Source organism: Pezoporus occidentalis, unplaced genomic scaffold, assembly GCF_034315485.1.
Source record: "Pezoporus occidentalis ecotype Australia unplaced genomic scaffold, CSIRO_AGI_Poc_V1 ctg5, whole genome shotgun sequence".
In the NCBI taxonomy this organism is placed as follows: Eukaryota; Metazoa; Chordata; class Aves; order Psittaciformes; family Psittacidae; genus Pezoporus; species Pezoporus occidentalis.
Genome location: NW_026915835.1, coordinates 4,848,356 through 4,864,993, shown reverse-complemented (window position 1 = coordinate 4,864,993; position 16,638 = coordinate 4,848,356). Strand labels below are relative to the sequence as shown.

The 16,638-nt window shown below is 40.6% G+C and overlaps 1 protein-coding gene across 1 annotated transcript in view; it reads left to right on the top strand.

The window, feature by feature from the left end:
• Positions 1-2,102: 2,102 nt before the first annotated feature.
• DIAPH3 (diaphanous related formin 3) overlaps positions 2,103-16,638 on the top strand; it is a 225,921-nt gene continuing 211,385 nt past the window's right edge. The window contains exons 1-2 of the mRNA XM_062636862.1: positions 2,103-2,432; positions 13,364-13,396. Coding sequence (XP_062492846.1) covers positions 2,277-2,432; positions 13,364-13,396 — 189 coding nt within the window. The 5' untranslated portion in view covers positions 2,103-2,276. The remainder of the gene's footprint in view (positions 2,433-13,363; positions 13,397-16,638) is intronic.

Here is a 16,638-nt window from a genome sequence, read left to right as displayed (position 1 = left end):
CTACCACAGTGCAATTAGGAGGCCCGTTTAAATAGCTTTATCATACACATACATAGGCTGATTTATTTTCTAATCAAATGTTCCAGGAAATCATTAACCATGACATTAAACAGTGTTGTGCTAATTACACTCTCCACAAAGAATTCCAATATAAATTTACAAAACATCTATGGAAATATGCAAAGTACAAACAGTTTAATATACGCAAATAATTCTGGCATCTACTCTATGTAGCCCCACACCTCTGTAGCGTTAAATCCCTATTCTGTCAAGGTCCAGTCTGGGCCTAGATTCTGCTCCATGAGCTCCATGTAGTGACAGTCATGACATTTTGTTCGTCACTGCCCATGTAAGTCATGCTGAAGGATTGAGATCTTTATTCTTTTGATGTCATTGCATGGGAATGAAAGCTCCTCAAACTGCATGGAAAAAGCGACTGCAGTTGTTGGAGGCAGCATTTTATTTTTACTGCATTCAAGACAGCACAAAATGATAAAAACAACATGGAAAACAGAGCACCTTTCTTAATGACAGAAGAAAAAGGAAACTTGTTCTGTGTTAGAAGATACTCTAGAGATACAAATGTTGAATGTTAGCCTTCTTTTTCTTAAAAATACCTAACATTGAGATTTGGAAATAGATTTTCCCCTGTATAACTCTCCAGTTTGCATTGTTATTCTAACTAGTGCTAATTTAAGATACAGATAAAAGCAAGGTATTGACTGTAGTAATGAGAATTCAGTTACTTTCTTAAGCATATACAAATTGCTAGTCTATAGTGCAATGAAATCTGGCTATCTGTGTATTTCCCCAGAGCCTTGAAGGCCTTTCTGTGACAGAAAACAAGACTCCGTTATACAAATACAGGATGTAGGTATGCTTGCTTTTGCAGCCTTGCTTGCTCCTCTGTAAAGACTTTGTTGGTCACAAGCCAAAATCCTGCCCCGAAGAGGTGGATGGAAATACTGCCTCTGTTTTGAATAGGGCCTATGTCTCTCCTGTGTTATTCTCCTGTCTTAGCCCAGAACCAGCAAACTTACGGTAGAAAAAAATTGAATATATATATAAAATACATTACAAAATGTGTATTTACAGTGCTCTAAAAATATAAAAAAATCATATAGAAATAGATACACCAGTTTTCACCTGTCAAACAGTGGCTCTATGTATGAAATAAGAATTATTAACAAAACCAGGTGTTGAAAGTCACCATCCTAGGCCAAACAGCTAAGGTACCCGTCCTATCCTTTGGGTGAGTGTGATCAGGGCCTGGGGGACAGCGAAATAAAACACTCCTGAGGGGGTCAAGATTTGTCTTGACCCCTTAGATGGAGAAGGCCATACCTCAAAACACGGAGATTTACCCCATTTCTGTCGGTATTCTGACAAGAGAGGATAAGGCAGGCGGGAGGACCACTCACTCCTTCTGCCTGAGGTGAACGACATCCCCCCGTCCAAGGGGCGTTACTGCGGATGGCCGCTGTTAGAGAAGCATAAAACTTTCTGCGCCCAAATCCAGAAGGAAACCCGTATGTGCCTACAGACCCGCACACTGACTGCCCCATTCCCGGGCGGACCACAGCCACCCCTGAGTTCACACTCATTCCGAACTAAAACTAACTCTGTAACTCCATCGAGCAGCCCTGTCTTATTCCGCGGGCTCTGCCGCGCTGCACCCAGAGACATATAGTGCGGGCAGGGGCAGGAGAACCGGTATGTTACATAACCAGGCGCGGTAATTTGTACTGCACGCCGGCGCTTGAGGCAGTTTGAGAGCAGCTGATTCACCGGTGATTGGCAGAATGCCAGCCAACCGGAAAACGGCATTTCCATCCTGCCGTCGCGGATTGGCTATCGCGGGGAGGCCGCGGGCGGGACCGGCAGTGGCGGGACTATTCGGACCGCGCTACATTCCTAGGTTCTGACAGGCGGTGGCGTGCGGCCGTTGGGGTTGCGTGTCCTTTCTTCCGTGCTGTGCTCCGGTGTGGCGGACTCTTGGGCAGGGAGCAGTCGCTGCTTCCGCTGCCGGGATTAGTGGCTCCTCGCTAAATCCTTCGTTGCATTGAGGTGGTGGTGGTGGCGGCGGCGGCGGCGGCGGCGGCGGCGGCTTTAGTCCTGAGCCTCCCCTTTCTCCCCCCGCGGCTCCGTGCCCGGCCAAGCCCAGCTAAGCCGCGCTAATCGCAGGCGTCCAGCTCGGCTGGGGCCGCTGGGCCTGGGCCCGATCGCTGGCGGCGGCTTCTCCTCATTTTCCTTCCTCTCCTTTCCTGGGCACGGCTATGGAGCCGCGGCGGCCGCGGCCACGTTACCACGCTCAGTCCTCGCCGCCTGGTCGCGGTGGGCGGGAGAACAAGGGGCTCCGTCGGAAGGGCCCGCCGGGGAGTGGACTCCTTGGCGGCCCCGAGGAGGTGGCGGACGGCAGGAAACCCAAATTCGTAAGTACGAGTCTATCCCACCCGCTTCCCCCTGCGACAGCTGCGGGGCTGCCTGAGGTGAGGGCCCATGGGCAGCCAGGCCCAGCGCGACGCCTGCCTGCTACGCCTGTGCCAGGGGGCCTGTCCTCCCCTCGGGCCTGGTCACTGGCCTGGAGCCCTCTGAGAGGCCGGGGCGCCGTATAAGAATACACGGTCCACAAAACGGAGCTGTTGACTTCGACTGGGCTTCAGGGGGTGAGCCCGCCCGCTCCAGCTTGCTTCTTTTTGCCTGCCAGGACACGGCTTTATTTAGCAGCAAGTTTTCGGGTCTCTCCTCGTCATCATAAAGCTTTGTTGTCTTTCTAGCTGTTTGACAGCTATAGGTGTAAGGGGAACAGAACAGACTTCTAGCTCTTAAACGATGTTACCTTTAATAAAACTGAATTGTGGTGTGTTTTTTTGTTTTGTTAATTTTGTTTTTAATTTTGGTGAAAAACTGAGTCTTTGAATTTAAGGGATATATTAAAGTTCTCCCTAGCCTTGCTTTTACAAGCCTTTTGGGTAGTGCACCAGTTAAGCTAGGGAACTGGAGGCAACTAATAATTGTCCACAAGACAGCATGTCAGTAAGATGTGCTCTAACTAAAAAGCACTTGCGACCAGCCAGGTTTTGTTTGAGCATCATGAAATTCTCACATTTAAAGCTGTGACAAATACATACTCTCATATCCACCACATGTAGAGCCGATACATCTCTTGTTCATATTTAGGAGATACACATTAGTCTTTGTTCAGCCACCTCTAGGGCCACCTGCTCTAAACCGTATTATGTGCTGATGAAATAGATATTGTAATGCAAAACATAGAGTGGATTCTTGATTCTAAGGTGTCTTTGTGTGATACTTGATACTTCAGTGTTTGACACTTGAACACAGGTTCAAAAAAGTTAGCCAATGAGTGATATCAAACCGTAGGCTGGCCAAACCTGTTCTGGGAGGTCACAACTTGCTCCTAGCATTCCTTTTTCCTGGAATCCTTTCCATACTGTGGCTGTGTATATTGCTGTTTCAACCAAGTCATTGTGCCTGGTTTTGCATGTTAGAATGGGTGTATATGAAACTGTGACAGACAGCTGTTTGGTTGTCCTCATAAATGGCTATGTATCTCCTGGGGGCACATGCATTTTTGTCATGTTAGGACCTGACTGGCCGTGCCTGAGTAAAAACCGCATGATCTGCTGAGTCTGAAAGTTTGAATAGCGTTACTAGTATATGACGTGATGGTTGGATTATTCCGTGGTGTGCGGGAGAGATGGATTTGTGTGTGTTTGAGACTGGCAAGAGCACTGAGTCAGGAGGTTTTACTTATTATTGAAATTTCAATTGCTAAATTCCTATGCAAATAAGAGATTGCGAACATTTTCACTTCTCCCCCCTCAACTACATGCCAAAACAGTATTGCCAACGTATTCAGCTTTTTTTCCTAACCCTGTGTTAAAATGGTAATACAGTAATTTACAGGAAGTATAACCCTGCAGAGGCTTTTTCCTTGAAGTCTTATTGGCTTTTCAGTGAAAGAAGGCCGTCTCTTTCGTGTAAATGATCTTGTTTGATATCTGTCTAGCCTTCCCAGGATAGGCAAGAGTAGTTTTGAGCGTGTGGAGATGTGGGCATCAGCTGTCTTGCTTTTTGAGGTCACAGTGTTGTTTTTCGACCCTGGTACAAAAGAGAAAGGGAGCTCAGTTGAGTATCTGACTTAGCTTTGTAGTATGTATGATCATCATGTGTGTGTTTTTAGTTTTGTTCTCTTCTGCCCAGTTTCTGAAACTCTTGAAGCAGGGATGACTGAGAATACCCTTAATTGTCAAACTGCAGCTTGACTGTAGATGGTAGTCCTATTTTTTCATCTTTAAGTCATCACTTAAAGGTTTTGCCCTGGGGTGTTGATAGGGACTGAAGAATGATAGTTCTGCAAACCTGAATTGTGTTCTAGATATGCCATTAGCTCACTGGATGACCTTAAGAAGTATAATTGGTGAATATTTCTTGAATGGAATTTAGGATTTTGTTTCTGCCTTCATGTAAATTGCTGTGAGTGGTATAGTTTACGAATGTCATCTGTGGAATTCAGAGGTTACTAAAGAGCAGCAGGCTGCTCTGTGCCTCAAAACTTTAGGAGCTGCTGTAGCTACTATAACCTTTGAACTGTAGTCTAATCCCTGGCTTGCTCTGGATAATAATTTCTGGTGAAGAAACACACAGTGGTAGAGGTAGAATTACTTTAATAATTGTTGTCATCAACCAGCTTCTTTGGTTCTTGAAGGGTACTATGAATACACTTTTATTTCTATTGCTTTATAAGTTTATGCCCTAAGCTGTTGCAATACAGAATATTTATCCCTTTGCTATTAAATCGGAAGTTGATAAACTCTCCTTCCTGTCTACCTCCTGTTGTCTTACAGGGCTGGTTTGTTTGTTTTTTTTTGAGGAGGAGTTGGTTATATTTATCCCCCAGAATGGGGGGGATGGATTGAATATATCCTCGGTGCAGATGACACCAAATTGGGTGGGAGTGTTGATCTGCTGGAGGATAGGAAGGCTCTGCAGAGGGATCTGGACAGGCTGGCTGGATGGGCTGAGGCCAGTTGTAAAAGGTTCTACAAGGCAAAGTGCCGAGTCCTGCTTTTGGGCCCAATGCAAAACCCCATGCAAAGCTACAGGTTTGGGGAAGAGTGGCTGTAAAGCTGCCTGGTGGAAAATGACTTTGGGGGGGGGGGGGGGGGGGTATTGGTTGATTTAGGACTTGTCAGTATTAGTAGCCAGTTGACAGCCATCTGAACATAAGCCAGCTTGTGTCCAGGCAGCCAAGAAGGCCAATGGAATCCTGGCCTGTATCAGAAATAGCATAGCCAGCAGCACCAGGGAAGTGATAATCCCCCTGTACTTAGCACTGGTGAGACCCCACCTCAAATCCTGTGTTCAGTTTTGGCCTCCCCACTACAAGAAAGACATTGAGGTGCTGCAGTGTGTCCAGAGAAGGACAGTGAAGCTGATGAAGGATCTAGAGCGCAAGTCTTATGAGAAACAGCTGAGGGAGCTGAGGTTGTTTAGCCTGGAGACAAGAAAGCTGAGAGGAGACCTTATTGCTCTCTACAACTACCTGAAAGGAGGTTGTGGTGGGGTGGGGGGAATAGACTTCCCAGGGAAGTGGGGCAGTGACCATCCCTGGAGGTATTTAAAAGATATGTAGATGTGTCATCTGGGGACACGGTTTAGTGGTGCATTTGGCAGTATTAGGTTAGCAGTTGGACTCAATGATCTTAAAGATATTTTCCAATGTAAATTATTCTGTTCTGTGTGGTTCAAATCTAATTCTTCCTGCAAAACATCTTCAATACAGTTTTATTAGTTAAATTAGTTTTGTGTTAGAAGACATAAAACTTACCTCAGCCCTTGGATTCTATGTAATCTAGTCTTACATACAGGCTGTAGCCTTTTCTATGTTTGGGTTACTTAGAATGCCATACCTGTTCATGTGACTTGAATTATGTTTCTGATCGTTTGTCAGATGTCGATGAAATTGGCTGTCAGATTCAGTGAACTCAAGTTCTCCGGACTGTATTAGTCTAATTTTCCTCAGTGCAAAAGGCTTGAAAGTAAGTTCCAGGTTGGACCCTTCCAATCAATGCAACATACTGAGCTGTCACAGCAGATATGCTAATCTGAAAAATAATTTGATTCTCTGACAAACCTTGAGGTGAAATTGGATTGTTAGTTGACAAAGTTGGCATCATTAATATGTACCTCCTTTTTATATTTTTTTTTTCCTTGCAAAGAAAAGCTTCTTTAGCAGGAGGTAAATATCTCTATTTAAGAAGCACTTCATCTGGAGGGTGGACATAAGAGTCTTTGGGATAAACAGTTGTAGTGGTTGAGTCCAAAGGTGGCTTTGAAGTACTGCTTTTCTGAATAAACAAACTTCTCGGAAGAAATGAATAGTTGTAAGCATCAGCTGTCTTACAGACTAATTTTTCTGTTTTGTTTTGTTTAAGGAGTGATAGTTAATTTTGAAGCGCATACCAGCTTGGCTTTGTTCAGCAGTTCCAAAGTTTTGAACAGCAGGACTCTTGAAAGGGTAAAGATATTCTGTGGTACACTGGTACTTTGGCATACTGAAAGCTCTTACATTAAATATTGAGGTTTAGGGCTTGGTGAAAAAAGGAAATGAATTGAAGGATGTCAGAGACTATACCTGTTTTCTATGTTTACATAGACCGAGCAGGAAACTTCTGAAATCAGCTGAGAGGTGGGGTAAAAAGCTTCCTCTTCCATTGCTCTTCAGTGGAGTTATATCTTGTAGATGCTAGTCCTCAAAAGACTTCTATTCATCTTCAATTTCTACCTCAAATTAGAGGTGTTTCTATTAATTTCAGTATACCATTGACTTGTGTTCAGTGACTTTCAGGTTATGTTTTTGATTAGGTTCTCCATGAAATTTATGAGTCAAGATGGCTATCTTGTTTGCACAAATCTGTTAAAAATAGACAAATTAATGCTTGCATTTAACAGTGTCTGTAAATCAAAGAAAATGTAGTTAAGGGCAAAACCACTTTCATTTCTCTGGCATAGAGTAGAAAGGTAAGACTGATCTGTGTCAATATCTTTAATTACAAAGCGACTGAGTTATTGCTGCAGTTACACTGCAGTGTAAGACCTTGAATCTAAATTAGTTTCTTAAAGAAATGATTGCTGAACAGATGTTACCTAAAAGACTTTATTGCAGCTTTGTAGAATTGTAAATTCCTCATGCTGTTATTTTTGTTGGCATGAATTAACACTGTGGGTTATGATATTAAATTTTAGTGTCGTGTTGTAGCACTTTGTTGTATAATCTTACCTGTAAGCACCAATTTTGAGTTTAACTCATCAATGTCTAAAGAATATCACTGTGTGGAAACTGTCATGTTAAGATAATTTTGCTCCTGATTGCTTCTCAGACTGCTTTCCAAGCAACAGAGTGTGTGATAAAGTCATTAAATAAATGCTGAAGTAGTATATTGGAAATTAAAAGTAGGAAACACTGTGGGGTTATACAGCAGTTTCTAAATTGCGCTTATAAACTGAGGTAGCAAAATTACTGAGGGAATATTGTGACTAAGGAGATCCTGAAGTAATAGCATTCACTGTAATCATCCAATTTGCATCTCTCTTGAGCCTTCACGTTTCCTTGCAATCCCTGCTTCAGTCTTGTGGTTGTGTTTCTGCTGGAGAATAGCCTTTGGGGAAAAAACAGCTAGTGTTAAATCTTTTTCGGTGGTAGAATTAATGGCAGTGTGTTGTGAGCTCTTTCTCACTTTCCAATATAAAAAGGCACAGAGGGGATTATGTGATTATATGTATATCCTTAGTCTTTATCTAGTTTCAGTATTCAGGCTTAAGTTGGACAGTTCTTCTAAAACTCATCACTGCATCTTGTTTGAACCCTCTAATTTTTTTTTTTTTTTCTCTACATATATCTGTAGACTGTAAACTCTTCTTAATGTATCAAGAAGCTCCACATGTGTCAGTGGTTTGGAGGGGGTGTTATGTGGTGGTTGTTGGATTTTTATTTTTTTTTTTTTGCCTCCTTATGCAAGGAAGGCAAAAGTGAATATACCAAAAGGATTTAGATACCAGGCTGTGGGATTTATTTTATTTTTGGTAAATTGAAGTATTTTAGTCCAGTGGAATGTTGAAATTCTTGTTTAGCTCCCTGAGAACCTGTTACTTTGCATGCTGAAAACTCCTCTCACATAGGCTGTGGTGTATGGTTTGTCTGTCTTCTAATTTCACTTATGATCAACAAATTGGACATTGTCCACCCCTGTGGCATACAAACATGTCCATCCCTGCCAGGTATGATTTGAGTTCGTGTGCCAAACATACTGTTTTTAAGTGTGCTGTTTTAATTCAGGAAGTTAGATGAGCAATGTTGCTCTGTGTTCAAGTGATGGTGAAAAGAGCACTTGTGGAGACCAGAGATAATGTCCCTTTTGGTAGAGTGCCAAACCTTTTAGGTGGTATAGAATATATATTTTATTGTGGTAGGATATTCCTCATTGATTCCAGGCCACAGTGAGCTGTAGTGCTGGTGGAAAAAATGCTGAAGTCATTCAGACCGAAGTACTGTGTGAGAAGATGTCACTCTCCTGAGTTCTGGTTCTGCTTGTCTGGACTGCTTGTAAAACATTTAGGTAGAATTTGTTTATAAATGTGCATATGCAAAGATAGAGAAGTAATGACACAAAAGATCACACTAGTACTGTTGATTCAATTAAGTGGCATTTCTTGTTTCTTTGCTTCACTTCACTGCTTCTACCCAGAGTTGACTGATGGGCAGTTACGTAGATTAACCGTCAGTATGGGCTACTATTTGGATATGCAACAGAAGATCATTCTTTTCTGCATAACAGTAAGATTATTTTATTGTTAATACATGTGAAGCCAAGTAGTATTTGGCTTTCTTTCTGTAGCTGGGTGGTGCAGAAGTTGCATTACACATGGCTTTACATTACACACGACCTTTTTGAAGAGAGTATTCTTTCTGTTCTGTAAATAGTCTTGTTGCTATGCACGTGTTGTGAACCTCAGCTGATGTGTGTCCTGTTGAGCCTTGCAGTTTCTATCTAAGGCTCTCTATCTTTGATGGTTTTGAGATCAGGCCTTTTGATAGTTTATCAAGGACATTTTACCATACACCAAATGTATGTGTAGATCCTGTACCCAGTGGAATTGGCTATTTACCAGTATGCCTGAGGGAAATAATCTTCAATAAGGGGTAATTCTATCTCAGATTGGTTGCTGTCCTCAAAGTATGATACACCTATACACTCCTTTGTTGTGACTTAACTTTAACTAAACTGCTTTTACCCAATAGCAAACCAAAATGACCTCTTCCTCCATGTCCCAGACTACAAACTAAGTTAGTACAGAAGATGTAATTTCAAAACGTTAGTTGTCTTCAACTATACAAACACATTTATAAACAAAGCAATGGTGATAATTCTGCTAAGTGTAGGTGCTACCGATAACTCTGGACTTCTGAAGTATCCTAATTAATTCTTTAATCTCTTAATGGTTTCGTATAGTTTTGACTAGAAAACAGGATGTCAGTGTACATAAAACATTGTCAAGCTGTTTAATTTCATGCATCTACTTTCTACATGAAAACCAGACTAGAGTGATAATTATACATAGCTCCTATGTTCTCAAAACCAATAATTTTATTATTCTGGAGTAGCTCATGCACTGTATGTACAGTATAGCATATTAGTCTTCTAATCCATTGCAGAGGAGTATTCTGTAAGCTTATATCATGTTTTATAACAGTAACTGAATATTGGAGGAATATTACTTAAGCGAGATTTATTTACTTGCAGGCCTAAATTTAAGGCAACCTGTTCACTTGAGCAGAGTATCTTTTGTGAGCTGATACATCCAGGCCTAAAAATAAAAATATGTTCCTGTGTTAGTAAAGCACTCCAACCTCTACCTAATGGTTGTCTAGTTATTTTTTTCCCCTTAATTAGGAATGTGTGTGTTTTGTATGGCCTAGGAAGAATAAAAATATGCTACTGTTCTTGAGTCACAGCGCTTCTCTAATTTTAATGCTATTAAAGACCAGGAAAATGGCAACTGGTTTTACTTTGTACAGTCTTGCCAGAAGAGAAGGACTTGGTGAGGGGGAGGGGAAAAAAAATCACTCCAGTTCTTGTATTTTGACCAGCTCCACTGACTGAGAAGTATTATAACTTATATAAAACGTAAGTATATATAAAATTCACAGATTAAGTCTTTTGACATGTTTTAGTGCAAGTAATCTGCTTAGAATGAAAATCTTCTTTGTTCTGTGCTTTGAGGTAGAAGTTGGGGACTTATCTGAAACTTACATATATTCCACTAAACAGACACATAAAGCCCAACATCACTTCCACTTGGGAACAGATGTTGTTTCCTTTAATATTAGCGTGGTAAAAAGATCTGGATGTTAGGTTGTAGTTTAAATGGGGTTTCTCCTGCTTTATAAAGAAATCTCGAAATGCAGTGTCACCAGTGTTGATAGGTGAGTGCTGGTTAAGCAGGTCTGCTTCCCTATAGAACTTACTTTTGAACCAGACCCCATAACATTATATGAAAGAGGTCTTATGCTGGTAATTTTAGACTACTGTACTGTAGGTAGACAGTAAGATGAAGAGTTAGGAGGCTCATATCTGTATATTGAGTATCTTATACCATTATGGTGTCTTTTATTGGTTGAATTATAGTCTTTTTTTCACTAGTTAGTAAGATTTTACCTGGGTCAATGAGATGTTCTGATATATTAAATGGGGAGCTTACTATCCTGTATCACAGTAAATTCCATTGCTGAATTTCATGGCTTAATTGCAAAGCAGAACAGTGTCTTGACCTATCCCATTAACTATTATCTTTTTCAAAGAATAAAACCTGAATCTGAAAAATCCTGCCTTGATTCCATGCATGATAATGGTGTCTTGTACAGGGCAGTTGCAGACCATCCAGCATCTGTTCCTAAGTGGAAGTGGTTGTGCTTCCTGTGTTTAGTGGAATGTACGTGAGTTTTGACATGAGTCTCCAACTTCTACCTTGAAGCATACAATGAAGATTTTCCTTCTAAGCAGATTACTCTGTCTCTTACCATGTTAGAGCAGTTTCACAGTGGTATCTGTACATTGCTGCAGGCTTAGTGATGTAAGTGATGCATGTGAAAAAGGAATAAATGTTTATGTTCTTTGCTACCACGCTGCAGACCATATGTTACTGTTTTCTGCAGTTTTGATTACTTAAGGGTAAAAGTATTATACTGGCCTGGGTTCAGCAGTAGCAGTCATGTTTTTCCTTTGTGTTAGCTGGTGCAGTGCTGTGTTTTGACTTCCAGCCTGAGAACAGTGTTGGTGAAGTCGAAGTTTTTGGTTGTTGCTAAGTGATGTTTACCCTGACCAAGGACTTTGTGAGGCTCATGCTCTGCCAGGGAGGAGGGGAAGCTGTGAGGAAGCAGAGATGGGGCGCCTGACCCAGGCTAGCCAAAGAGGTATTCCATACCACAGCACGTCATGCCCGGGGTGGGGGGTAACTGGGAGTTACCCGGAAGGACACGGGCTTCCAGGTGGGACTCGTTTTCTTGGCCGGTGGTATCGTATTCTCTTCCCTTGTTATTTTCCCTTATCATTGCTGTAGTTGATAGTAGCAGTGGTGATTTGTGTACATTGGTTGCTGGACTGTTCTTGTCTCAACCCGTAGGAGTTGCACTCTTTCGATCCTCCTCCCTGTTCCTCTGGGAGCGGGGAAGCGGAGAGCCCCGGTGGGGGGGGGACATGGACCTCGATTGTTGTCAGCTTGGCACCACTCACTGGGAGTGAGTGAACAAGTTACCTGACTGGGTTTAAACCACGACATATACCAACAACTTGCTAAACACGAAGTTGTGAGCTCTGTCAAACGACAGACAGTCTTTGTAGCTATTTAGCAGAATGAGAAGAACAAGTCATAAAACCCACCTCTGTAGCAGTGTGTGGGGCAAAAATCTGATCTAGCTGTGCAGCAGGAGAACACCAGTGAAAAGACTAGCATGCAGATCTTCAGTCTCCTTATGGGATTGAAGTATTTTCACTTTGTTGTTTTCATTTATTAGAAATCCTTATCTGGATGGGATGGGATGTGGAATGGGATTGTCGAAAAAGTGCAGTGGTGACCAGCTCCAATTTTTGTTTATTTAATTTTATTTTTAAGGTAGAACTTATTCTATGTCACCAAGTACTGAATGTTTCCTCACACTTCACTTGCTTTTTATTTTTAACTTCACAGCCACTTATCAGATGCGTCTTCCTCGGTTTCTTGACAGTATTCAGAGTAGAGCTACCATGGGATAATATTTGATTTATAGAAATTGTTCCTCAGTCCTGAGGGAGAAGCCAGAGAAGATGCCATAAGTAATGATACTTAACTGTTACTGACTTGGTGAAGACGAAGCAAGAGTTTCCAAATCTGATTCATTTGGAAATAGCACTGACAGCTGCTGTAGCTGCTGACGAGCCTTGTACATGAGGCAGTGAGGGGAGTCTAAGATTAAGAGTCTGCATAGCCAAGTATGTGACTTCATGTTCTTCTCATGTCTTTGCTAAGTCTGTTGTAACCTTTTCATAAAAACTAGAAATGAGATCACTGCAACGCTGACTTATCAGCTGCCACAGTTCTTTGGTGCTGCTCTTTTGGTTTGTGCAAGATCTGAACATTCTAGAACTTCCTGTGTTAGTAAATGTGCAGTGAATAGTCAAAGAGTTGGTTCAGGAACTCTTGTTTTACACAACAGTGACTAATCTATAGATTTTTGAATGTTACTACTAATAAATGCTAATGTCACTTTATGCTCATAACTTTGTGTTCTGCTTGCCATGTAGGCATTGCTTGAGAGTCAACAGTCTCAGTTGTTTGAGTGCTGCACTTGGCAGATAGTTTTGAACTGCTGAGGAACTCTTTCTGTTGAGTTAAAAATCTCTGGACAGACTTCTTAGTGGTGTTCTCACAGCCATTTTGAGGAGACATAAGTCTTATAGCTGAATTATGAGCAGGTTTTCTGGTATATTTAGCTATAAAATACAGTCAAACACAACTTGCTTCAAGCTCTGCTTGGTTTATGTTCTTCTGGTATTATTCTATCTTAAGAGTTAGACTACAGATTGTTTTGACTCTCACTGTATTCCCAGCATAACCTTCTGTTCACTGTAATCCAACAATTTGCCAAGAAACATCAAGTTCCATGGTTCGACACTGCTTAACTTGCATCTTACTTTGGGTAACAGTAGCTATAACTGAGACTTGCTTTTTTATTTGGGGTTTGGTTTTTTTTTTCTTTTTCCTGCACAATTATGACATGACTGGTTTCCTGTTTGATTTACAGCACTTAAATATCAAGACACTGACAGATGATGTGGTAAGACAAGTTTTTCTTTGGCTGTGCTAAGCTAATAACCTTATTGCTAATGCAATAGAAATAACCTTATTGATACAAGAAGCTCTTAATTGTGGAGTTAATTTAGTTAATTGGCAAAGTCTCACTAAAATGTAACTATCTGTAGCATACTTGGTGCAAGCAGCAAAAATCTGTGGATGGCTTTAAAGTATGCTGTAATCATAACTAAATGAGCTTGACAGGTAATTGTGCCAATTTACATGCAGTAGTTAAGATATCTGTGATTGCATGTTTAATAATAAAGTTATTTAGGCTGCATGGCTAATTTAAAATACCATGTTTAACAAACTAACAGTTGATTCTAAAACTCATTAATGCTTGTTTCAAACTGTGTTAGGCATATTCAATGTCATGTTAGCACTGTTTCTCAAACTTCATCTGTCTGAACAGCAGATGGGGTTCTGTATTACAAAGCAGGTTTTTTTTTTTCCTTGCTTCTGAAGTTACCTATTTCACTGTATATTCTTTTGTTGTTAAGAATAGCTTTCCTTAAAGTGGATCATTTACGGTCTTTGATTTTATCTAGGAAGTAATGTTCTGTAGGTATCTAAAGATCACCTGTTATGACTTCAGTGCTATACAGAGTTCTTGCTGAAGTACTGTGCATGACTGAGAACTTAAGTGTAGAGTGTTTTATGCTGAACAATGTGCAACGTGCTTGTGCTGAGAAATACTGTTTCCTAGCTGAGGAACCAGTACTGCTGATTAGGTGTGCAAAGGTGGTTGTGTTGAGCATGTTGCCTCCACCTATTATTCCTAGATTAGCTTAAATCACCTGTTGCCATTTCTTTAGCAGAGTTCCATGTGTGGGAAATTGTTAGTAAGAAATTTGAGTCTGATGGGTTGATAATAAAATTTTGATTCTCTAAATTTGTGCTTTTTCTTGAAATGCTGAGGAAATGTTCACAGTTCTTTCAAAGCAAAGTATTTTGTGGTAACCAAAACTTAAGTTTGGTCATGTCCTGGTAGGGTTAAAGCCTGGATGTGCAAGATCTTGCTGTTTGTTTCTGTGGATTTTTATTTTTTAAACAGGCTAGCTTGATCCCTTATTACACTTAGCCTATTGGACTTTTCTAACTTGTAATAATAGCCACTAGAAGTCAGGAGATTTGTTTTGCATGTTGCAATAAGGACAAAGAGCCTGATAGCTTTGTAGTAAGCAATCTCCTACCCAACTCCTTAAATTTTTTGGAGCATACTTAAGACCCCTTCACAGACTAAAGGAACGTCACCTGAAAAATAGATACGAGGTGTCTGTACATGTCTGTACAAGTGATGGTACATATGTATGTATTTTAAAGGGAAATGACAGCTGTTTAATAAAAGGCTAACAGTAAAAGCAAACAACCCAATCCTTAAATATTGCAGTGGCAGACGCTTCTAAAGATATGTATTTTGTTCACTTTCAACTTCATCTTGGAACAAGGGTATGATTTCCAGTTGACGTTTTTCATCCCTCTGAGTTTTCTGTTGGTTTAGTCTTTCTGTGCCTGATCCTGGGAAACAGCTAATAACACTAGGTATCTGAGTCCTAGGCAGCTTAAATGTGGCTCAGAGCAGAGAAGTTTTGGCATTTCACACCAAGCATAAAAATTGCTAAAGATGTTTTCTCAAAATTCCTTTTGTGCCATGGGGGGAAACTGTACTAAGAGAAGTTAAAACCCTGAAGTTTTAACATTACTTGATTTTTGTAGCTTTCAATGAAATAATAGATTTCTTTCTTCTCGGGGACACTCATTTGCATGCTAATTTGCTCTATAAAATATTACTCGCAGCCTGTTTCTTACAAATACAGTGTTGTATCATGGTCACTAGGAACTTTTTTACATTCAGTTAAGTTAGCAACATTTGTTAGTCTAAAATGCAGACTGCTTTCAGTATTTCAATTGTATTGGATTATTCCTGAGACACTGTTGCATTGTCTACTTTTAGTGACAAATCTCCATAAAGTTCAGAAACACCTTGCTTTTTTACACATTTGACACATTTCTTTTACATTTTTTTTCTTTACAAACTGTGAAGACAGGAGTCTCAATCTTATTCCACAGAAGAGTGGCAAATAGGTACGTGAGAGCTCATCTACTTGCCAGATCGCTGTGGGAGCAAGCCTTTTTTCTTTTATCTTGAGTGCTTCACATTTCGACAGATGGTTTGTAAGGCTCATAAAAATCAAAAACCTGCATATGAACATAATTTTATTAAAAATCTCTTATGTAGACAAAAATGAAATGCTTGCTAAAAGTCCTTACAGCTTGAAAGTTATAAAGTTGACTGATTTCATAGTAACTGCTGTGATGATAAGAAAGGCTGTATAAGTTCCAGTATATAGAGAAACCAGTTCAGAGTAGAATATATTCTAGACATTTAAGATGTGACTGCATAGGCCTAAACTCTGTGACTTTTAATTTTCTACCATTTGTAAAATTATTTGATCTCAAGAAAGGTAAAATAATCTCTGGGAGACTGAGCATATTAGGAATAAGAAGTCATATAAAAGGGATTTTCTCTGTATCTTGGTTTATGCAATATACAAGGCCTACAAGGATGCCGGAGAGGGACTTTTCATCAGCAGCTGTAGCTATAAGACGAGCGGTAAACAGGGGAAGTTTAGGTTAGGTGTAATGATGAAGTTCTTCACTGTGAGGGTGCTGAGACCCTGGAACAGGTTGCCCAAATGCTCCATCCCTGGCAGTGTTCAAGGCCAGGTTGGACAGAGCCTTGGGTGACGTGACCTAGTGTGAGGTGTCCCTGCTGATGGCAGAGGGGTTAAAACTAGGTGATGTTAAGGTCCTTTCCAATCCTAATCATTCTATGATTCTATTTTATGTCTTTCTCTTATGAAAAGCTTTACTGCCACTAGTGGAATTTATCACATAGTGAGAAGTTAATTTTATAGAGCAATTCGGCTGTCAAAGAAAGAATATACATTTTTAATCTTCTTTAAGCCCATTTGGACTCAATGATTTTAAGGATATCTTTTCTAACCTAAAAGACACTATGAATTATTCTAGTATTTTAAGTAGCAAAAATTGTTCATGTGCTAAGAATATCTTATGTTACTGGCAATGTAGCTGTGAACATGTGAGCTGTGGTGGGTAAAATAAATCCTTTGTTCTGTTGGGGGAGGAAAATGCATCCTGTTACCCAACAGAGGCGAGGCTGCTGTAGCTCAATGACCCACAGATCCAATCAGTATTGAGGCT